Below are 24,203 nucleotides of genomic sequence, written 5' to 3' on the forward strand. Positions count from 1 at the left end.
TATGTGATAATTTGTAAATAATTATATAAATACTTTACATCAATGAAGAGGTAAATAATTTGTAAATAATTTGTAAATAATTATGTAATAATTTGTAGATAATTATGTAAAAAATTTACATCAATGAAGATGTAAATAATTATGCAATAATTTGTAAATAATTATGTAACAATTATGTAAATAATTTACATCAATGAAGATGTAAATAAGTTGAAGTGGTTAAGAGGAGATGTAAATAATCTGAAGTGATTAAGCAGATATGATTTAAGATGAGGCAAGGCCTCTCCCAGTAAAGAAAAGTAGGAGGATAGATAGACGCTGATGGATAGGAAAGAAACTAGCTAGTTTTATAATTTCAAAAATCCAACTTGGGAAAAGGAGTTGACAAGAAAATAGATTTTTTAAAAATTGTATCTTCAAGTATCACATATCTTAGGTATCCTGAGCTTTAAACCAATATTTTTTTAGTTCTTTCTGTTGAATATATTTCAACTAGGCATCTCCTAGGCACTGCTAAAGTGCCTATTTCACTCAGGATTTGTGTTTTCGACCATCTGAAGCTTTTTTCTCTTATGACGACTGTTTGAGTACTAGAAAGGGTCCAGCTAGGGATGAGTTATGCGTGCTTCACACTAAATTGTTTCCTTAAAATATGACATAGATAGTCTGCCCCTTCAGTCTGGAGAAATAACCTCCAGGTTTTCAGATATTTTTATCTGTGTGGTAAATCAGGTACCTCTGAGAGTCAGCAATGGTTTATTACTATACTTTATCCATGGAACAAACATATTCATATTCATTCGAGTGACAGGAAAAGAAAGGCATGATACGCTACCTGTGTTGTCTTCCCCTCATGTGGCATAATGCATTCAACTGACCATAATCAATGTTCCTAGATTTTTGCAAGCCTGCAAAAGTAAAAAAGATCAATTAAAAATCTAAGTTCTGCAACCTTATTAACCAAATTTGCAAACAGAGTTTAATTGCAACCATTCTTCACAGTAAAGTTATTCAGTGACTATGAAAATGAGGTATTACCAGACTTTATTTGATACACAAGCAAAATTGAATAGGGTGATTAAAAAGAGGAAAGAATTTAATGTTTTTCATGTATGTCAGATTTAGTCTGGCATATTTTATGTGTTTAATTCCAGGAAATGGAATGTTTATATCATGTCACTTCTCTAGAAGCAAGCCTTTCAGAATCTTTATCCTATGCCTTTCAAATGTGAAGTGGTTCCAGAACTCCAGACATGAAACTTCAAAGAAGAGCTTTCTTGAGGTCTCCCTCTCCCTCTTTATCACCCTGTCTATCTCTGAAATACTAGTCATTTTTGTTCATTCCTATGCAGGGCCCCACCATTGGCGAGTTCCTCATCAGAGCTCTACAGATCATCTTGCAGGGTCTGCATTCAGTTTGCAATTCCTTCTGAAGTTCATGTGTAAGCAAATCACACACACTCCCTTACAAGCAGAAAGATAGTAATCATAGCCAAGGAGCAAACTAATTGTCATTCCCCTTCAGTGCCAGAAAGAACTGACATCTTTCAGAGGAGATGAAAAGGAAGATAGAATATTGATGGCAACCGTTATTACAAAAATGGGCACTCACATAACAGGTCCTCTCCATATCCCAGGAGAATGCATACTGTTGGAAATGTTGTAGAATGGAAAGCAGTAGTAAATACCGAGGCGCATATTACTCCTCCCCTTAGTGAACAGGTACTGAGAAAATCAGTGGCCTAATGCATTTCTCACCCTTTGTCAAAATGTATTCATTGATCGTATTTCAATAAATGTATCGCTTTAATGCCAGATTACAGAATCATAAAATTTGAAAAATGTTTTAAGCCTTTTGTGATCTAAAAATGAATCAACAACAGATAAACACTTTCTAAATGCAAAACTGAGATTAGTAAAATTTAAACAAAAAACTGGCTGCTACCTACCACATAAATCATCACCATTTAATAAACTTGAAAATTCTAATTGTACATTTTAGGTATCTTCTTACTTAAATTACTCAGTTAAAACGTAAGGAAAAATTAATTAATTGCATTTTAGCATTATATGGAATGACTATTTTAAACGAATTGAGTGACAAATTATATCAAAATACTTTTAGTATAGTAATATTTCTATTATAGGATATTATATAAAATTTTACAGTAGATTTATATACATGAGTTAAAAAAAGACTTAACACTAAGTATTGATTTAGTCCATCTTCCTAACTGAGTTTAAGAACAGGGTTAGAAATAGCCCTGGGGACTGGTGTGGACATAAAAGGTGGATGGTGCCATAGAGATTTGGGAAAAGGACAAGGTTTGAGAAATTCTGACTTTGAAAGGGGCTTTGAAAAAGTAAATATATTCATCTTTCAGGTAAAGCAAAAATATAAAATCCATAGGACAGGTATTATCAGACTATGAGTTGCCAGTAAAGAATAGAAAAATTGAAAATTCACCTTGCCTGAGGAAAGCTGTAGCATCTGAAGGCACAAGTTTGCACAGGGCTTGGCACAGCCAAGTGAACTCAAAAATCTAGACTAGGCTAGATAGTACTCGCAGCCTAGAAGGATACTCAACAATTCACCAAAAACGTCTCCACTGATCCTCATTTCCAAGAGGTTTTGGTCACAAAGTTTTCACATAAAAACCACTGGGCAATATACTGGTGTTTTAGTCACTAAGTTGTGTCCGACTGTTGTGACACCAGGGACCGTAGCCTGCCAGGCTCCTCTGTCCATGGGATTCTCCTGTCAAGAGTACTGGAGTGGATTGCTATTTCCTTCTCCAGGGGATCTTCCTGGCCCAGGAATCCAACCCCGGCCTCCTGCATTGCAGGCAGATTCTTTACTGACTGAACTATGAGGGAAGCCTCATTTCCAAGAGGTATTTATTTGTCACAGAGGTTTTACATAAAGGCCACTGAAGAATATTTTAGATCTTGTCTTTCCTGCAGTTTCATTAAAAAGGAAAAAAGCAAAAGACTTTACCATGAAATTATAAAGGTGAGCATTTCTAGTGATGAAATTTAATAGAAGGATAAGGCTTAAACAGTATAAAGAGGACTAAGCTTATATTATTTTCCAGTCTTTTTTCTCTTCATAAATATGTCTTATCTGGGCTTTAAGCAAAGGTAGAAGAGGCTTAACCCTATATTGGGGATAAAAATAAAGGATTTTGAGAAGAGTAAGCTTGAAAAGAGATTAGTGACTGATCTAAATGAATGGTTATAAAGAATTTTAAACTTGAAATTCATGGTGAAATTAAAAATAATTATCTTTATCTATATCTTTACTGTGGCAAAGGAAATGGCAACCCACTCCAGTATTCTTGCCTGGAAAATTCCATGTACAGAGGAGCCTGGTGGGCTGGACTACAGTCCCTGGGGTTGCAGAGTCAGATACAACTTAGCAACTGAGCATATCCTTAATTATATAAAAATTTCACTGTATTTATTAAATTGAAAAACTAAACTTGCTCCATCTTGTCCGACTCTTTGCTATCCCATGGACTATAGCCCACCAGGCTCCTCTGTCCATGGAATTCTCCAGGCAACAATACTAGAGTGGGTAGCCATTCCCTTTTTCAGGGCATCTTCCTGACCCAGGGATTGAACCCATGTCTCCTGCATTGCTGGCAGATTCTTTACCATCTGAGCCACGAGGGAAGCCAATATATATCTTTAATAATATATATATGGCCCATACATATGGCCCATATATATATACACTATACATGTGTGTGTGTGTGTATGGCCCATTATATATTATTGAAATAAAAGAAAATCCAGTGTTTTATCTGAGTGACACATTGATGATATCTTACATGTCTTAATATTACTTCGGGGTAGATATATATTTTCATATTTGTGCAGTATGGTGAGTTGTTTGTTTGTGATGGGTGTTATAAAGATATGTTAAAATATAAAGATACATTTTGTGAGTAATAAGACTAAATTCAACATTATGTTAACCGTGAACTTCCAGATGTTCAAACCGGTTTTAGAAGGCAGAGGAACCAGAAATCAAATTGCCAACATCTGCTGTATCTGCAAGAGAGTTCCAGAAAACATCTACTTCTGCTTTATTGACTATGCCAAAGCCTTTGACTGTGTGGATCACAATAAATACTGTGGAAAATTCTTAAGGAGATGGGAATACCAGACCACCTGACTTGCCTCTTGAGAAATCTGTGTACAGGTCAGGAAGCAACAGTTAGAACTAGACATGGAACAATAGACTGGTTCCAAATAGGGAAAGAAGTAGGTCAAGGCTGTATATTGTCAGCCTTGCTTATTTAACTTACATGCAGAGTACATCATGCGAAACGCTGGGCTGGATGAAGCACAAGCTGGAATCAAGATTGCTGGGAGAAATATCAATAACTTCAGATATGAAGATGACACCACCCTTATGGCAGAAAGAGAAGAATTAAAAAGCCTCTTGAAGAAAGTGAAAGAGGAGAGTGAAAAAGTTGGCTTAGAGCTCAACGTTCAGAAAACGAAGATCATGGCATCTGGTCCCATCACTTCACGGGAAATAGATGGGGAAAGAAACAGTGGCAGACTTTATTTTTCTGGGTTCCAAAATCATTGCAGATGGTGATTGCAACCATGAAATTAAAAGACGCTTATTCCTTGGAAGAAAAGTTGTGACCAACCTAGACAGCATATTAGAAAGCAGACACATTACTTTGCCAACAAAGGTCTATCTAGTCAAGGCTATGGTTTTTCCAGTAGTCATGTATGGATGTGAGAGTTGGACCCTCAAGAAGGCTGAATGCCAAGAATTGATGCTTTTGAACTGCAGTGCTGGAGAAGACTCTTGAGAGTCCCTTGGACTGCAAGGAGATCCAACCAGTTCATCCTAAAGGAAATCAGTTCTGAATATTCTTTGGAAGGACTGATGTTGAAGCTGAAACTCCAATACTTTGACCATCTGATGCAAAGAACTGACTCATTTGAAAAGACCTTGATGATAGGAAAGCTTGAAGGTGGGAGAAGAAGGGGACAATAGAAGATGAGATGGTTGGATGGCACTAATGACTCAATGGACATGATTTTGGGTAAACTTCTGGAGTTGGTGATGGACAGGGAGGCCTGGCGTGCTGCAGTCCATGGGGTCGCAAAGAATCATGACTAGGCAACTGAATAGAACTGAACTGAAGACTAAATTATTTTTCTCCAACAAGCTTTCCCTTAAAAATATAACAGATAAATATCCTTTGCATAGAGCAAAGAGGAACTGGTAGAATAAGTGAAGCCTTAACAATATTGTAAACGCATAACCACTATTTACTATGAGACTAGACTCATCTGAGTGGCTTACAGGGCAAGATAAAGGAGATGGACAGTGGAGCCAAAGAGAAAATGTGAGAATACGATGCGAAAATGTCAGAGTATGCATGCATGCCAAGTCACTTCAATCACATCTAACTCTGCAACTCTGTGGGCCAGAGCCTGCCAGGCTCCTCTGTCAGTCAGATTCTCCAGGCAAGAATACGGGAATGGGTTGCCATTGGCTTCTCCGGGGGATCTTCCCAACCCACAGATCAAACCTGTGTTGCACATATCTTCTGCCTTGGCAAGCGTGTTCTTTACCATTAGCAACACCTGGGAAGCCTACAAAACAGACTGCTTCAAAGTAATTAACTGTAGCATACTCTACTCTAATGATGAAGCCAGTGATAAGTAGAAATTTGCTTAATACAGTATTCAGAGTACAAATGGTTAAGTACCAGTAGTAACAAAAACATTATCAATAAACTTTTAGTAGGAATAGCAAGTCTTATACTAATACGTAGGAGTGAATTCTAGCATAGCAAAGTACAGAACAAGGAGTAGGGTAGGAGAAAGGAAAATATCCATCAGAGACTACAAGTGTAACTAATTCTCTGTATATACTTGGATAGTTGATCTAGTTCTATGTTTCTATTAATAAATAAGCCTAAATTTCTGTAATAATAGAGAATAAATGCAGGAGGAGAAGGGGACGACAGAGGATGAGATGGTTGGATGGCATCACCAACTCAATGGACATGAGTTTGGGTAAACTCCAGGAGTTGGTGAGGGACAGGGAAGGCTGACATGCTGCAGTGCATGGGGTCGCAGAGTCAGACAGGACTGAGCGGCTGAACTGGACTGAACTGAACTGAAACATACCTATTGAGAGTGTTAACAGCCTGGGTAGGGAGGCCAGAGGCCCCCAAGTGACAGGAGGGAATTATCTGCAAGTGGCAGATTTTTTTTTTTCCTTCTCTACGCAAAATTAAAGGAGGTTTCTTTTTTCTGTGTTGTTATGGTGACACCTGTTTCCACCTGAACTTAACTTTATCACAAACATTAGCTAACCAATGCAGTTTTTCTCATACAAACGTCTTTCTTAGGATATGTTGATGAACTATGTATTTGCTTGGAAATCTTCCTTTCTTCAAGATGCATGTTCATTGTTTTATGGCCCAGGATGACTCTCCCTGTGCCATTGCTATCTCAAAATGCATGTTGTGGGAGAGGGGCCTGGTGCAACTCTCTCAGTTTTGAGATGTTTCCTTTCTCTAATTAGCAGCTTGCTGATAGGTATACAACTCCTTGCTAAAAACTAGCAAAGGAGCACTCTTTCTGTCTCCTTCTGACGTCTATGTCAGAAGTTTTCACTATCTCTTTTATACGTTAATAAAACTTTGCTACATGAAAAGCTCTAAGTGATCAAGCCTCAGATTGAATTCGTTTCCTCTGGAGGCCATGAATCTGGGCATTGTTCGTGGCTCATAGCAGCAAACTTTCACTATGTCAATGGTTAATATTGTGTTTATTCTTCTCTCTTCAACTTTGCTATTTTCTAAAATCCCAAAGTTAATTCTTCTTCCAATAACATTCAATAAACATAGGCACTTGAAAATTTTCAATTAAATAAACCATCAAAAGGCAAAGAAATAGTGCCCAATGAAGGGCTTCTAAAAATAAAAGTTGACATACCAGCATGGACAATTATACAAGCAGGCCTTGTTGTTCCTGCCCCTTGTCTGAACAGTGAAGACATTAAAGTAAACACGTATTAACTGAAGAGGGGAAAATGAGGGGAATGTTATACAACAAATTATTGACACAGCTTCTGTTTATATCTTGATGAATGCAATCATCTACATCTTTATGGCCTCAACTCACATTCACTTTTCCACTCACTAAAATTTAACTTTCACCTTCATTATTTGTTAAAAATTGTCTTTATTAAAAATTATAGGAAATCCTGTAGTTTCTAGCCAGTAACTTCTTTTCAGTCTTCATCTCACTGACCCATTTGACATTTGAAGTCTGGTGGTTTCTGCCTGTGAGACCTTTGTGACAACATGCCTTCCCAGCTTGTCTCTTCCTTATTAGGCTGCCCTACAAGCTGGAATCAAGATTGCAGGAGAAATATCAATCACCTCAGAGATGCAGATGACACCACCCTTATGGCAGAAAGTGAAGAGGAACTAAAAAGCTTCTTGATGAAAGTGAAAGTGGAGAGTGAAAAAGTTGGCTTAAAGCTCAACATTCAGAAAACGAAGATCATGGCATCTGGTCCCATCACTTCATGTTCAGAAATAGATGGGGAAACAGTGTCAGACTTTATTTTTTGGGGCTCCAAAATCATTGCAGATGGTGACTGCAGCCATGAAATTAAAAGACACTTACTCCTTGGAAGAAAAGTTATGACCAACCTAGACAGCATATTGAAAAGCAGAGACACTACTTTGCCAACAAAGGTCCGTCTAGTCAAGGCTATGGTTTTTCCAGTGGTCCATGTATGGATGTGAGAGTTGGACTGTGAAGAAGGCTGAGCGCTGAAGAATTGATGCTTTTGAACTGTGGTGTTGGAGAAGACTCTTGAGAGTCCCTTGGACGGCAAGGAGATCCAACCAGTCCATTCTGAAGGAGATTAGCCCTGGGATTTCTTTGGAAGGAATGATGCTAAATCTGAAACTCCACTACTTTGGCCACCTCATGCAAAGAATTGACTCATTGGAAAAGACTCTGATGCTGGGAGGGATTGGAGGCAGGAGGAGAAGGGGACGCAGAGGATGAGCTGGCTGGATGGCATCATGGACTCGATGGACGTGAGTCTGAGTGAACTCTGGGATTTGGTGATGGACAGGGAGGCCTGGCGTGCTGCGATTCATGGGGTCGCAAAGAGTCGGACACAACTGAGCGACTGAACTGAACTGAACTAACTGGCATCTTCCTCCTCTCAGCATGTCGTCCACCAATCCATTCTCAGCGTCCCCGTCTTCTCTCCTCAGGTTAGACCCTCTCCTTGCACGGCCTCATCAGCACTCACATCCCCACTGTCACACATACGCTTCAGATCCTCACACCAGACTCTCTAGCCCAGAATTCTGACCTTCACTCTACTGATATTCATGTGAATGTCATCCAGGAAAATCAAACTCAAGAGAGCAAAACCTTCAGTGATAATTCCTCTCATACTTCTTTCCCTCAAAAGCCTGATCCTCTTCCTGAATCCTCCGCCTGGGTTAAGAAAATCCTGTTATTTTCCATAACTCTATCGGCAACCTTGGGATCCTATTCTTTTGTCTCCCTTTCAGGGCCAATGTGTTATGAAACCCATCAATTCTGCCTCTTTTGAAATGTACTCTAAAGTATCTTTCAAACACGTCTTCTCCAGTCCTAATGGAGTAGCCGCCAAATAGGGCCGCTGTGAAGAAGCGCCTCTCCCATGCAGGCCACGCGTCAGGATCGTGTTTGAGACCCTCTTAGCGTCGCATCTGTATTATTGCAATAATCTCTCTAGTCTCCCTGACTCCAGTCTCTTCTGTTCCAACCAATCCTTCATGCTAGTATCACAGTACTTTCTAAAATTCCGATGGTAGGGACTTCCCTGGCAGTCAGTGGTTAAGATTCCACATTTCCACTGGGTGTGGGTTTGATCCCTGGTGGGGGAACTAAGATCCCACAGACCACACAGTGTGACCACAAAAAAGAGAAGAAAAGAAAATTCCAGTGGTGGTCACATAACTTTGCATGGAATACAATGCCTTTTTAAATCATAAATTAACCTCATTGAACTTCATTAAACATCACCACCGTGTTCATCTCCTTTGCTCCCCATGTTTCAATAACACGTTTTCTACACATTTTCTATCTACTCCATGAACATATTTAGTCCTTTCATTATGATATTCCCTTTGGTTCTTTCCCAACTTAAAAAAAAAAAAAAAAAAAACTTTAGATCCACGCCAAAAGTTAACTTGTCTGTGACATTTAAACTTCTCATCACTAGGAAAAAGCAGTTTTACTAAACCTGAAAATAATTATAGTGCAGCAAGCATCATCCTTTGTTATGATTTTTTCAATTGTATTTAATGTTTATTTCAATTTATAACTGTCCCCTAAAGGTAGGATCCATTCTTCACTCATATATGAAACTCTAGAACTTATCACAATGCTTGAATTTAAATAAATATTGTTTGTTAAATTATAATGGAAAATTAGAACATTGTTCTATATGTCAGACAAAGGTCAGTTGTATGCAAGGAAAATAAAGAAAACCAATGAAGGCAGGAATAGCTGATGAATATAAAGTTTTAAAAGAATATGGCAAAGAATACCCACCAAAAGCTAATAGATGAACAACTGAAACAACTCTGCCCCTTGTAGGATATTGTACAAGAATCATTTTACCTTCTTTTCTACATGAGACTGAAGATCATGGAAATGTCATTTTTGGCATTAAAAAGCAATTCACCATGACAAAGAGCTCACTAAGTAAAAAAGTGTACAAAGGAGGAAATATTTCGAACTTCATTAAACTGAGGATTAAGCACATTTCCTTACTACGAACTTTGAAGAATATCAGCCAGATGATGTGATGTCAATGAACCTTAAAAGAAGCAAGCATATGCCTACTTCTCTTGTTTGAGGAAACAAGCAGCGTTCTCCAGGGGAAAGACTGTAGGGTCCTGGAGGATACAACCAATGAACTCTTACCTGGAATGGCAGGTTCTCAAGACTGGACACTCTCAAGAAGCCTAAGCCCATGATATATATGAAATGTAGGGCCGAACAAGGATTCTACCTGTACTTATACTCTTTTTAAGAGTCTGGTTGTTGTAATGGTAAAATAGAGGGCAAATGTTAGATGACAATCACAGAAGCAGCTGATCTCAGTCATTAAAGAGAAATAGAGAAATCTCTACCAAGAAAGCTTGGCAGAATTATAACAGTTGAATTATGACAGCACTAATTAGAGATATACAATTTAGGGAAGAGTGCAGAACAGAGGTAATGAGAAAGTGCTCACAGTTAACATACAAGAAAATTCCACCAGTCTGCTACCCTAGTTCATTCATTTTTCTTGCAAGTAATCCACCTTCAAAAAAATAACCATCATTCAATAATACTGACACCTAGGCATAACATACTCTAAGAGAAATTGTGAAAAACACTTAACTTATCAAATGAAAAATAATATGCATTAGAAGATGTAATAAGCAGGAAATGGGAAGAAAGTCCCACCACACACACACACACACACACACAAACTCTTGATGGAAGAAAAATGACCTATAAGGCATTAAATATAAATAAAATAATAGAAATAAATTACAAATGAACAGGTTATATTCAGGAAAGGAAAGAAAAATAATTATAACAAAATCCACATTAGAAATAGCAAAAATGTCAATAAAGCATTAAGAAAATATGGTCCTAGAAGATAGAGGTTAACATCAATAGAGAAAAAAAAAAAGATGAAAGTGATAAATGAAGACAGGAGACACTACATGTGAAAACTATTCCTGAAGAAGGAAATAGTAACATTGGTAGGGTAGGGGTGGTGGGGAGGGGGGAATGCTCGAATATATAATACAAGAACATTTTTCTCATACAAAGACTTGAATCTGAAGAACTAAATACCATGACCCAGAACGGGAAAGAGAAAGCATAGTTCACGATCCACAAAGAGACTAGACATTTTAGATGCACTAGGTTACCAGCTAAACGTTGCTGTTTCAAAGGTAAATGATTATTTTAGAACCCAGCCAAAAGAGGAAACGTCTCCTATAAGAGGCAAAACTCAATTTGGCCTTGGTCTTCTCTGCAGCAAAGTCCTGGCAAACAGTAAGACAATTTTTTCTTAAATATAAATATAAAGGTATTTTATAAATATATATATAATAAATATATAAGGTATATATAAACAAATAAAAATAAACGTAAAAAAACCTTCAAAGAATATAATGTACCATGAGCTCTCTGAAAAATACAATTTGATAGACATACAACTAAGCCTTAAATGGTATGGACTGTGCTAATAAAGGGGCTCCCCAGGTGGCACTCGTGGTAAAGAACCTGCCTGCCAGTGGAGGAGAAGTAAGAGTTGTGGGTTCGATTCCTGGGTTGGGAAGACCCCCTGGAGGAGGGCATGGCAGCCCACTCCAGTGTTCTTGCCTGGGGAACTCCACAGACAGAGGAGCCTGGTGGGCTACCATCCACAGGGTCACAAAGAGTCACAACTGAACCAACTTAGCACACATTCTAACAAAGTTTAAGTAAATCCTTAAACCTTAATGCAAATTTTAGATTCTCCATAGAGTCTAGTGGAGACAGTGTAAATAATAATGAGTAACAAATCAGAAGTTTCTTCAGAGAAGCAAAAGTATAAAATATATTTGTATAAATTTCCTCACACAACAGATAGTAGTTCAGACCAAAAACCATTTAAAACTAATGGATGTGTACTAATAATATTTGAAGGGATGAATTTAGCCAAAGACTTAGACATTAATATTTATTAGACATTAATAATCAAAGTAAGATATGAAGAAAGTTTTCTCATTTTGTACTAGATTGTCAATATCCATTGTCTAAAGTTAATGAATCAAGCAATATAGGTTTAGAAATGGGGCCTTACTATTAAATGTTTTCCAAATTAAATGGCATTAAAATATATAAATAAAAAATCACAGCTTTTGTATTAACAAATTAGCTATACGTCAATTTTTAAAATTGTTTAAAAAAAGCAAATTGGAAAGAAAAACAGGAGACAAAATAACTTCCACAGTAAGTTCTTTTCCTTTTAACCCAAAAATTAAGTGGAAGTTGAATCACTGAGGATATAATTATTTTACATAGTTAATGAGATATATAATCATATGTCAATATATTCCTTAAATCAAAGAGCATATCAAAACTGAAATTATAAAATATCAAGAAAGTGAAAATAGTAAATGCTTTCATGAACCAATGGGATGTAATTAGTCTTTCTTTGGGGACAATACACTCCCCTAAATATATGTATTACAATAAAGGAAAAAGAATTAAGCATTCTACTCAAGAAGTTAGAAAAAGAAAATTAAAATAATAAGAGAAATGGAAGAGAAAAAATGGGAAAGTAGAAATTATTGAATTTATAAAACAAGAAAAACTGTTGAAAAGTAAGCAAATTCCTTGAAGGGAAAAAATAAACTACTGACTTATCTAAACAAGGAAAAAAAAAGTCATAAGTACTCAATGTTGGAAAGATAACTGGGGTGTAATTAACTTGAAATATCATAAAGATAATGTATTTTTTACAACTACATGCAAAATAATTAAAATTCTGATTTAAAAATGAGTGAGTTTTCAGGAAAATGTGTATTTCCTAAATTGACCCTAGAAGGGAGAGAAAACCCAAATAAATAATTTGCCTTGAAAGAAGTAGAAAGTAATCTCACAGTTCAGTTTCTCTCTCTCTTACACACACACACACACACACACACACACAGACAAATGTATCAAAGCAAGGTGTTATCGTGATGAATTCTATCAAATGTTTATAGGAGAAGTAACTCTAATGTTACTTAAATGTTTCAAACCACAGAAAAAAAAAACCCTTCCAAATTTCTTTGATGAAGCAAGTAAAGCAATGATAGTGTGAAAATGAAAAACAGACACTGATCTCATATATAAATAAAAATGAATACGTTTATTAAGTCCAGAAGCATATTAACATAATCATACCCACAAAAATGTAAGATTACCATAGTAATTTGAAGAAATTTCAAGTTACAATGATATAATTTGCCACAAGTGAACATTTTGAAAATCATAACTTCAACAGATGCAGAAGTCGTCAATAAAATTCAACACTGTTTTTTAATAATTTAAGTTGAAAAAAGGTCCTTAACTTGATGAATATATCAAACCAAAAGACAGCATCATATTTAATGTTGAAACACTAAAAGCAACAGCATAAATTGAGGAACAGAATACAAACATTCACTGGTGCAACACGTGTGCAAGTACCAAGAAACATGATTTGATAAAAGAAATATGCAAGTTATAAAAATTCGGGAAAAAGAGACAAAAAAGATCACTTAACAGAGATCACCATAACAAAATAACACTAATAATGGAAAGGTTTGAAAAACTGTAAGAAATACTAAAATATAACACAGAGACAAGAAGTAAACAAATGTTAGAAAAATGATGCCAATTTGAGGGTGGGGTGATTTGAGAGAATAGCATTGAAATATGTATGTTACCATATGTAAAATCAATGGCCAGATGCAAGTTCGATGCATGAACCGTGTACTGGGACAACCCTGTATAGGCTGGGGAGGAAGGTGGGGCGGGGGGCAGGTTGCGGGAAACACATGTACATCTGTGGCCGATTCATGTTGATGTACGGCAAAACCAACACAATATTCTAATTATCTTCCAATTAAAATAAATAAATTTTTTTAAAAGAGAAAAAATGGTGCCAATAGACTTAGTCAATGCAAGGCTGCCACAAACTTTCATTTTGTAAAACATGCAATATCTACAACACATAATAAGACAAGGTATGCCTGTTAAAAAAAGAATGAAGAAGACAAAATTATTTGATGATATTGTGATTATCTAAGTACAAAACAGAACTTCATAGACAGAAATTCCCTTAGGGTATCAATTTAAGTGGCTAATTATGAGAGTAACTAGATATTCAATAGCTTTTACCTTCCTCTGAACCAATGAGTCCCCAAACTGCTGAGAGAGTAGAGAAAGGTAGGCGTCAATTCCAGCTGTAGGTGTGAGGTGATGATAGGTTGTCCCAAGGCACAATACCAGGGTGGTGGGCACCCACACGTGGGGTGGGCCCAGGAAGAGTATTAGAGGCCGAGAGGGGTAAGGACCACAAAAGTGGGAAATGGGAGGGGTCAGGCTGTGCCAGGGTTGAGTGTAGGACCCTCAGTGGGAATGAGGAGAGGGGCAGTGGTATGAAAAATGGGCCACACACAGAGGAACTGGTCAAAGGCGTTTGGATTATAGGAGCACGGTTTCATACTTGAGAGAAGAGACTTACAAATATAGAAGGAGAAGACCAAAATGACTGTAGAGTTGCAACACTAAGTTGCAATAGAAATAAATTGGTATGCAAGCAAAATAGAAACAGAAATATTGGCTTTTTATTAGAAGTAAATTGATATGCAAGCAAAAATAACTGTAAAATCTAATTCTTTAAATCTGTCCACTGAGAGGGGCTGGGAGCAGTAACACTCTAACACCCAGAGTACTTTGATCTTGATTTTTAAATCCAGGTCTGCATTAAAATGAACTAGAGTTCTTTGGGAAAATGGCTGGTCTGTGGGCTCAAGTAGGGAAAAGTACAAGATGAACCTGAAAAAAATCATATTGCTCTAGGAAGTAAAGAAATGCTTAACAACCTTGAGAGCACTCCCAGTGGCCAGATTGAATAATTAAACAATTTAGGCATCAAAACATATAATGATAGTAATTCATCAAAACACTTTGAATTAACTGTTGCTGTTATTGTTTAGTCACTAAATCATGTCCCACTCTTTGTGACACCATGGACTATAGCCCGCCAGGCTCCTCCATCCATAGGATTTTCCAGGAATACTGGAGTGAGTTGCCATTTCCTTCTCTAGGGGATCTTCCTGACCCAGGGATCGAACCCACATCTCTTGCTTGGCAGGTGGATTCTTTACCGCTGAGCCACCAGGGAAGCCCTTTTGAATAAATGAGGAAATCATAATTTTACAATGATTAATTGATTAAATATTTGAGAAGAAATAGAATATTTATATACTTTCAAAATACTTTTTGGCAAAATACTTATTAATTACAAAAAAGGAAAGAGTAAATTTACAGCGAAGCTCTCTGTGTATACTGTAATCAACTGATTAAAGTAAAATTATGCGCCACCTGGTAAGACGGAAGAACACAGAATCACTTCTGTGCCATTCCTGCCAAAGATATCTGACTTGAATCTAATCATAAGGAAATATCAGACAAATCAAACTGAATCATAACCTACTAATAATGGTTTGTAATCTCCCAGCATCAAGGTCATGAAAGGCAAGGAAAACTTAGAAACCATTCCCGACTAAAGGAGATCAAAGAGACAAGACAATGAAATGCAGTGTGAGATTTTAAATTGAATCCTTTACTTACAGAAGATTATGAGAACAACTGGCTAAATTTGAATGTGGTCCAAAGATTAGATTACAGTAATTTATCTGTGTTAAGTTCCTGGTTGTGATGAATGTACTGTGATTACATAATAAGAGAATGTCCTTGTTTTTTAGAAATACATAATAAAATATTTAAGGATGATGGAGTGTCAAATGGCTCTGGAAAAGTATATTTCTTTATGTTGAATTTACAGCATTTCCCTACAATTGTGGCTTCAGTTTTTTATTTTATCTTTTAATTCAATAGCTTCTTTGTATGACTTTTATAGTTAGAAAACATAATGAGGAAAAGATCTTTATAATAAAAAGGAAAAAATTAAATGCCCAGGAATGAGCTTTATTTACTGTCATAAATGGACACCTGCAGAACTTGAAAGTAGAAAGGTTGAATAAAGATACCAGTTCCTAAGTAGAAAAACTCAATACCATAAAGATGTCTGTTCTCCTTAGGTTAATTTTAAATTTAGCACATTTTTTCCAGATAAAATACCAAAACGTTTATTTGTTGAAGAAGCCCAGATAGTTCTAAAGTTCACAAAGGAAAATAAAAATGGAAGAATAGCCAGAAAAATGTCTTTTAAAAAACAGTAATCAGTAAAGATTAATCTTACCAAGTATTGAAATATAAGGTTTCAAAATTATAACAGTTCAACATGAATGCATAAGTAGATGAGAGAAAACAAGAGATTAGTGTCAAAAGTAATAATATAGTACAAATATAGATCCAGAATAAATGTAAAAATTTAGTATTTAATAAAAACTGACATTTTAGATTAGTAGATAAGAATTACTCAACAAATGGTGTTAAAACAGTTGGTTGGTCACTAGGAAAAATATTGTGTTGTAGCCTTACATCTAAAGTAAATGTATTCAAAATGATTTTTAGATGCACCAAATATTTATTTAACAAGTTTAACACTGAAAAATAAAACTACACAAACACTAAGAGAAAGCATGGAGGAAATATGTTTAAATCTTGATATGAAAAATGACATTCTAAGCAAGAATCAATAACAGAGGACAAAGCTACACAGACATCCTAAAATCTTTATCAGACACAAAAATCATAAAGACAAAAGAAAAATGCAAACTGAGAAAAATACTTGTAAAGCTCAAGCTGAAAGTCTCGTTTCTTTTATAAACAAAGAGTTGTTTTAAGTAAAAGGGAAAACAAACCTCAGTGAATGGGCAAGGGACATAAACAGCTATTCACATAAATACAAATTGCCAAAAGTATATGAAAAGATTCTAAACCTCGCTATTTAAGAAAAATAAACTTAAAGAGCAGTTAAAATTGTTTTCAATTAATTTATTGACAAACATTTGTTTTATAATACATGATATCAGTAGAAATGCTGTAAAATAGAAGTGTATGTGCACTGATGGTAGGACTAGAAATCAGTAGAGCCTCTTTAGAAGACAGTATCAGTAATCAAAATTTAAAATGCACACATCCTTTGGCCTTGCAGTTCTATTGAAGCACTTGCTTACCAACTGTAAAAGGTACATGCAAGGTGTTTATTTGATTTTAACAGCAAAACTTGCTAGAAACAAATTCCCACCGTATTAGTTAGGATCCAGTAGCCAAGAAACAGAAGCCATATCAGTATTTAAATGGAAAAAATAATACAAAGGACTGTTAGGTATTAAAGAGATGAAAAGATAAAAAAAAAAGGAACATCACATACCATGCAGAAAGCATCTACCACCAATATTTCTGCTGATGAAGGTTTAATTACTAAAAGTTAGAAACTGGATCAATGGCCCTACAAAGCTGAAACATGGCCCTCTGGGGACAGGGCCTAAGCAGCTGGCACCGGATTTTTGAAGGGAGGTGATGGGGCTATTCCTGAGAATGTCGGGGAAACTGCAAACGGAATTAATTGCTGCTGCTGGAACAGCCAGCCACTGCCTCGGTGAAAAACACATTTCTGGTGAGATATTAACAAGGAGAAACAAACCAAAAACAGAAATCAGAAAAATAAACACTTTCCTTAACTTTCTTCCTGCCTTCCAATCCCCCTCTAACACTGCTACTGACAGCCTGATAGGAGGCCACCTTTCTTCTTGGGAAAAACTGGTTTGCAGAGTCCCAGCCCCAGTTTCATAAAGCAGAATATAGAAGGGTGGATTAGAAGATGAGACACACTAACTTAAACATCCTTTAGTAGCATTTTCTTGTATTCAAACACATATAAACATGAATATGCTTGGAAAACTCCAAGAAAAATATTTTTATGATACTTCTGAGGATAAGATCAGGAGTATGGGTTGGGAGGAAGACTCACTCAACTTTTAATATTCTCGTGATTCTGTGTGTGTGCTCAGGTATGTCTGATGCTCTGCGACCCCATGGACTGTATGTAGCCTCCCAGGCTCCTCTGCCCATAGGATTTTCCAGGCAAGAATACTGGCATGGGTTGCTATTTCCTACTCCAGGGGATCTTCCTCCCTCAGGGATAGAATCTTAGGCCTCTTAGGTCTCCTGCATTAGCAGGCAGGTACCATTAGCATGACCTGGCCTTGTGTCTGATGCACGTACTATTTATGTAATGATTTGTAAAAGAAAATTCACCAAAATTCCCACAAATTGAGATTTATTCATTCTTCTGTCAATTTACTAAACACTTGAATGTTAAGCATTAGACAAACAAATTTTTCTCAGTATCAGGGTCTTTTCAAATGAGTCAGTTCTTCACATCAGGTGGCCAAAGGATTGGAGTTTCAGCTTCAACATCAGTTCTTCCAATGAATATTCAGGACTGATTTCCTTTAGGATGGACTGGTTGGATCTCCTTGCAGTCCAAGGGACTCTCAAGAGTCTTCTCCAACACCACAGTTCAAAAGCATCAATTCTTCAGCACTCAGCTTTCTTCAGGTCCAACTCTCACATCCATACATGACTACTGGAAAAACCATAGCTTTGACTAGACGGAAATTTTTGGCAAAGTAATGTCTCTGCTTTTTAATACGCTAAGTTGGTCATAGCTTTTCTTCCAAGGAGCAAGCGTCTTTTAATTTCATGGCTGCAGTCACCATCTGCAGTGATTTTGGGGCCCCAAAAATAAAGTCTGTCTCTGTTTCCATTGTTTCCCCATTTATTTGGGGAAACATGGCATTTATTTGCCATGAAGCAATGGAACAAGATACCATGATCCTTGTTTTTTGAATGTTGAGTTTTAAGCCAGCTTTTTCACTCTCCTCTTTCACTTTCAAGAGGCTCTTTAGCTCCTCTTCATATGAGGCTTTTTTAAGTCAGTACTATTTTGTACCTGCCCTTTGTGACTTTCATTACCTTGATCCTGGGGCCAAAGAGGACTCTGTGGGCTGCTGCCTTGGCAGCTGTGAGAACTGCTTCCACAAAAGGGAAGCACCTGATTCTGCCCTTCTGGAAGGTTGTGATTCTATCCTACTGCCTTCTGAGCACAATTGCCAAATAGGGTCACACGAATGTTTACTCCTAGAAACCTCTCTCATCCTCCTGAGAAGTGTTGCAGGTAGGTTTAAAGGACGTCAATCAAATAATTTTAGCTGCATTTTACCCTTTATCAAGTGTAAAGTTTATGACATGAGAGACAGACTTAAGCCCAATCATGAATAGTTTAAATGCCAGATTGAGAGAAATGAATTGTGATCTAAGTTTTGGAGGAGAGTAGAGCCCTGATAATTTTTGAGCAGAGAGTTACTATGATCTAATTTTAAATCATCATATCACCAAGAAAATGTGGTCCACAATGTATGTTGGGAGGAAGGTGATAGAGGATGCAGATGGCTGGAGAGGCGGGCAATATTAGAGGATTAATGCATTAGCTACTGCAGAGACGACTCCCAGGAGCAGAGCAGAAAATAGCCTGAGACTGGGGGGTGACCCAGAATGACCTCTACAGAGACCTGCCCTGTGATGAGATGAAATTTACTTCAAGGTCTCCTGCCTGAACACCGCAGTCACAATTAAGCTCAAGTTTAAGTTGCCATGCAGGAGACCTGGGTTCAATCCCTGGTCCGGAAGATCCCATGCAGAAGGGAAAGGCCATTCACTCATGTGTTCCTGCCTGGAGAATTCCATGGATCGAGGAACCTGGTGGGCTACAGTCCATGGGGTCGCAAAGAATCAGACATGACTGAGCGACTAACACTTTCACTTTTTTTCACTTAAATTGAGGTAACTTCATTTCTAAAGGCCATTCAAGATTTTCTAACAGAAAGTAAAAGCACATTGAGGACCAAAGTAAAAACTCTACCTTTTCAATAAAATATTCATCCTTTCTCCTTTGGGACTTAAAGAAAATTTTCAGTGACTTTTAAACTGAAACAAAGTAGAGAAAACAACTTTCCAATATTTTCCTAAACTATCTGATGTTATGTTCCATTAGGACGATGATTGATTACACTCACACAGAGACACACACAACAACTCAAGCTCTTTTTCCATCTTTTATCCCTTCTTGGAACACCCATTCTCATCTCTTTCAGCTCTGTTTTTCAGCTTTGCTTTCTTTACATATTACAAAGTCTGCTTCTCTGCAAATGAGTCCCAACCCCCTTTTCTTACTCGGACTCCTAGGATTTGAATAGTGTAAAACTTTAAAATGAAGTAATATTCCCCCTTACAGATAAATATACATTCTGAGGGTCTTTTCATCTTTTGCTATGAGAAAAATAACAACTTTCAAAATACAGGAAATGCCATTGAAGAGTTAGTAATGACACCATTTTTTTTCATATGCCCTTAAAATGAAAAAAGAGCAAAGGAAAGCATTTATTTAGGAGTAGTATCTTGTTCCTAAATTCCTTCAAGTGTCTCTGATCTTATCTTGAGTGCTTTTTCTCCTTCTGCATCCCCATATGTTGGAACAAGCAAAATGTACCCACTGATATCTTGTGAACCTGAAAGCCATTTGTTACTGGGAAAGCAAACAAATAAACCCTTTTGTTAAAGCACAGAAATTATCAGATAAACCAATACAAACTGCAAAGCACACTTTTGACTTGTCCTTTCTCAGAAGGATAAACCTAATAAGTATAAATAAAATAAAGGTATAACTTATTAACCCAAACAAAGGTAGCTAACTGGACCGTACTAATTATAGGTGTGAAATGATTTCCTCCAGCCAAATGCTAAAGGAGAGCTCTCTGTCTCCTTAAAAAAAAAAAAAAAACCGAAACAAAAATTAAAACCTTTTTCTTCCTTTTGTCTCTTCAGAAAATCAACTGCTAATAATAACGGATCTAATGTGTCCCTAGATTAGATGCTGTTTCACATAGGTGGTAAACTACTGCAGGTTTAGCTAACTTGTAAGATTTTTTTAAATAAAAAGGAAAAAGTGGCATGACATTTTTGTTTTCGAAAACAATCATCTCTTTCCTGAGTTATGAAGAATCCAGAGATACAAGTCGAAGAGAGTGTAGAAGCCTTGAAAGTTTCAAAGAAAATATTTGTAAGTGACTCAAGAAGCTTAACTACTGGAGTGTTTGTGAGTCTGAATTTCAGAGCCAAGGAGATAGCACTGGGGCAGGGTAGGGGTGTTTAAAGATGTGTGATATATTCTCTTCCTTAAATCAACAGTGTCAAGGTAGATGGCAAAATTCAAACAAATGCATCACCATCATTTAAGTGGTAAACTGTGTAAGGGATTTCAGGGTAGTGGGCAAGGAGGAAGCCAAAGTGTGGCTGACTTTGTTGCTGGTTTATGAGTAGAGGAAATTCATAACAAGGATGATACTGCAAATAATCTCTACCACTTGACACCTACATGAACATTAGTATGCCACCTAAGCCTCCCTGTCCCTAACTGTAAAATATAGCATGTGTTGGTTTTGTGTTACCATTGTAACAAATTACCATCAACCTACTGGCTTAAAGCAACACAACTTTGTTATCTTACAGTTCTCTAAGTCAGAAGTCTGAAACAGGTCTCACGAAGCTAAAATCATATTGTCAGCAGGACTGCATTCCTTCTACAAACTCTAGAGAAGAATCCATTGCTTTTCCAGCTTATAGGGGCCACCTGAATTCCTTGTGTTACCTACTCCTTCTATCTTCAAAGTCAGCAACAGGCAAGCCAGCCTTTCTCATCCTGTATCTGCCACACAGGCTTCCCTCTTCTACTTATAAGGACCCTTCAGATTATGATGGGCCCACCAGATATTCCAGAACACTGTCTCATCTCAAAGTCAGCTGATTAACAGCCTCAATTTCATCTGTAACCTTAAGTCCACATGCCAAGTAACACGGCATATTCATAGTTCAAGGCATTAGGACATGGACATCTTTGTGGTAAGCAAGCCATTATTCTGCTTACCACAGAGCTCATGGATTCTTGTAGAAAATAAATGAAATAACAGCATAACGTGCAAAATATTTACACACTGCCTATAGAAAGCCCTCAATAAATGTTATCCACATATGAAATTTATAGAGAAGGTAGAGGTGACTCACTAAACATAGCTAACCTGATCCTAAGTAAACAGAATATAGATAATGCCTAGACTTTCTTTAAGGTCCTTATCTGCACCTTCCTATTTATGTCGCATTTTGAGTAACTCCTTTTTATATCTCCTTTATAATTCAGGTTCAGTCATATTTGGGTTGAAAGCATCCTCACACACACTTTCATGAGATCATTGTTTCAGCAGAGTTTAATAGGGGAAATTGCTGACTTGTTAGAGTTAGCACAAAGACACAGCTACTAAGCAAGCCGGACACGTATCTAAAGAGAAGTCACACACAGAACATGAAGCAGGAAACTCTAAAGGGACAATTGGGAGCTCTGCGCCTTTCCATTATGTTCTATTCAGGTCTGAGATCTAAATTGCTGCTGATTTTTCATCTTTTAATCACTTCACACAAGTTAAGTGTCCTTGGGAGACACTACAGAGGGTAGCACATATCTCATCCCATTGATTCTAAATTAATTTGATCTTTTAACTTCCAGCTACTGTAGTTCCTAGGCTGCTAAAAAAGAAACCATCTTAGAGTAACTTTTTTCTGTACAGTAGAGACTGCCGGTTTTTTTACAAAATTACATTTGACATTTATTTTCACTGACATTGAAATATGATTTTGACTACATACAAGAATTTTTGCACAATAATAATAAAAACATATTGAAGTAACTTACATAAGAGTAAATTTGATTTAACATAAGGACTTCATTTAATACTGTTCAAGGCTTAAGTAGAGCCTTTCAAATGGTATCAAGTGCTCCCTGTGGCAACTTCTTTCTGGTGACTATATTCAGTAATTTAAAATATATATATACATAAAAGTTAATTCTCAGAGGAAGGTAAAAAAACAGATGGGTTAGCTTTTTCAAATTAATGCTAGAAATTTGCCCAGTAAATATTAAAATAATAAGATAAATGCATTATTGAAGTTGAAAAGGTCACAATTACTGCTGGTATCTAAAACTTTTTTTAAATCTCAGCTATTACTGGGACTATTACATATTATTAGTCAGTGTATTAGTGATCAAATAATAGATCCATGAATTTGATGACTCTGAAGAGAGGTCTTGAGAAAAATATTCTGGTTTAGTCTGACTTTATAAAATAAGAAAACACTGTAAATTATATAAACTTCAAAATGTTTAACTCAAAATGTATAGTTCCTTTAATATTGTAAACCAAAGACTACAAAAATTAAAATAAAATGGGAATACATTTCAGAGCAAGAAAAATGGGAATTGTGTCTTTTTTCCCTTGGAAATTTTAAATAGGAATTCTCCTAGTAAAAATTATGCATGGATTAACTCACAAAGGTCAGGCTGTAAGCCTAACTCTCGGTAGGTACCTGGAGACCTGTCCGAAGCAAGGGACTTGTTCACAGGTGAGACAAGCGACCTCTCTAAGCCTTCGTTTTTTTCATTTTTAAACTGTTTGTTATTTGAAGCTCTGAGAGCTCATAAAAATGCTCGTTTTACTAAGTAAAGTACTGGAAGCCTAGAGAACGAAAATGTTATCAGAAGGATACAGCCGAATTGGCACATCTATGTTCTTTCCAGTCCACTGTGCCGTCAGTAAGGCTCCCAGGCTGCCTACCAACCCTGAAAAGCCCCATTTATTTTCTCTGGGGTAAGTACCACTGAAAAAAATGGTAGACCCTGCAGGTTTTCCCCACTCACTTGGAATACTGCGAAGTGGAGGAGGCGGCACATTGCTTACAGCTCTCATATGAGATAAAATGGCTGCCGGAAGAGAAGACATAGGCATCGTGATGGCTCAAAGGCAGCTGACCAGAGGCTTCTCAAGAGGCAAATGACTTCTCCTCTCCTTGAGGCATCACAAAGCAGAACCCTTAAGGAATGCCCTGATAGGTAAAGTAACATGGAATCTTCAAGTTCACAGTTCTATATGTGTATACGTATTCTAAGAGTGAAACCTAGACCAGGAGGAGGAGAGTTTAGTCCAGTGGAACTTATGAAGTCAGCTTTGTGAGCTATAGTGAGCAGTAAGGACTGAAGAGGGAAGTAATAACATACAGGCAGGTACAGCAGAATCCATAGCACTCAGGAGTCTAGGTTGGGTAAAGGAAGAATTCATGACATTGGTCTTTCACTATCCTGAGCCTTTTTTTCAGCTTACTAAATGTCTGCATTAGTATTGGAAACCTTTTATGTAACAGTAGCAACAGGATTATTTATACTGCTCTCCAAGGCTACATACATACAATAAAACATACTTTGTAATGATCAGATACCAGTACACACCATATTCTGCTAAGGTATGATATATGTTTTGTCT

The 24,203-nt window shown here is 36.9% G+C and overlaps 1 protein-coding gene across 1 annotated transcript in view; it reads right to left on the bottom strand.

The window, feature by feature from the left end:
- The window catches only part of CNBD1 (cyclic nucleotide binding domain containing 1), a 429,355-nt gene extending 405,683 nt beyond the window's left edge, over positions 1-23,672 (bottom strand). The window contains exons 1-2 of the mRNA XM_040261702.1: positions 23,585-23,672; positions 836-908 (exon numbers count right to left, since the gene is read on the bottom strand). Of these exons, the coding sequence (XP_040117636.1) occupies positions 836-908; positions 23,585-23,672 (161 nt within the window). The remainder of the gene's footprint in view (positions 1-835; positions 909-23,584) is intronic.
- Between the last annotated feature and the right edge of the window lie 531 nt (positions 23,673-24,203).

Source organism: Oryx dammah, unplaced genomic scaffold (genome assembly GCF_014754425.2).
Source record: "Oryx dammah isolate SB20612 unplaced genomic scaffold, SCBI_Odam_1.1 HiC_scaffold_19, whole genome shotgun sequence".
Lineage (NCBI taxonomy): Eukaryota > Metazoa > Chordata > Mammalia > Artiodactyla > Bovidae > Oryx > Oryx dammah.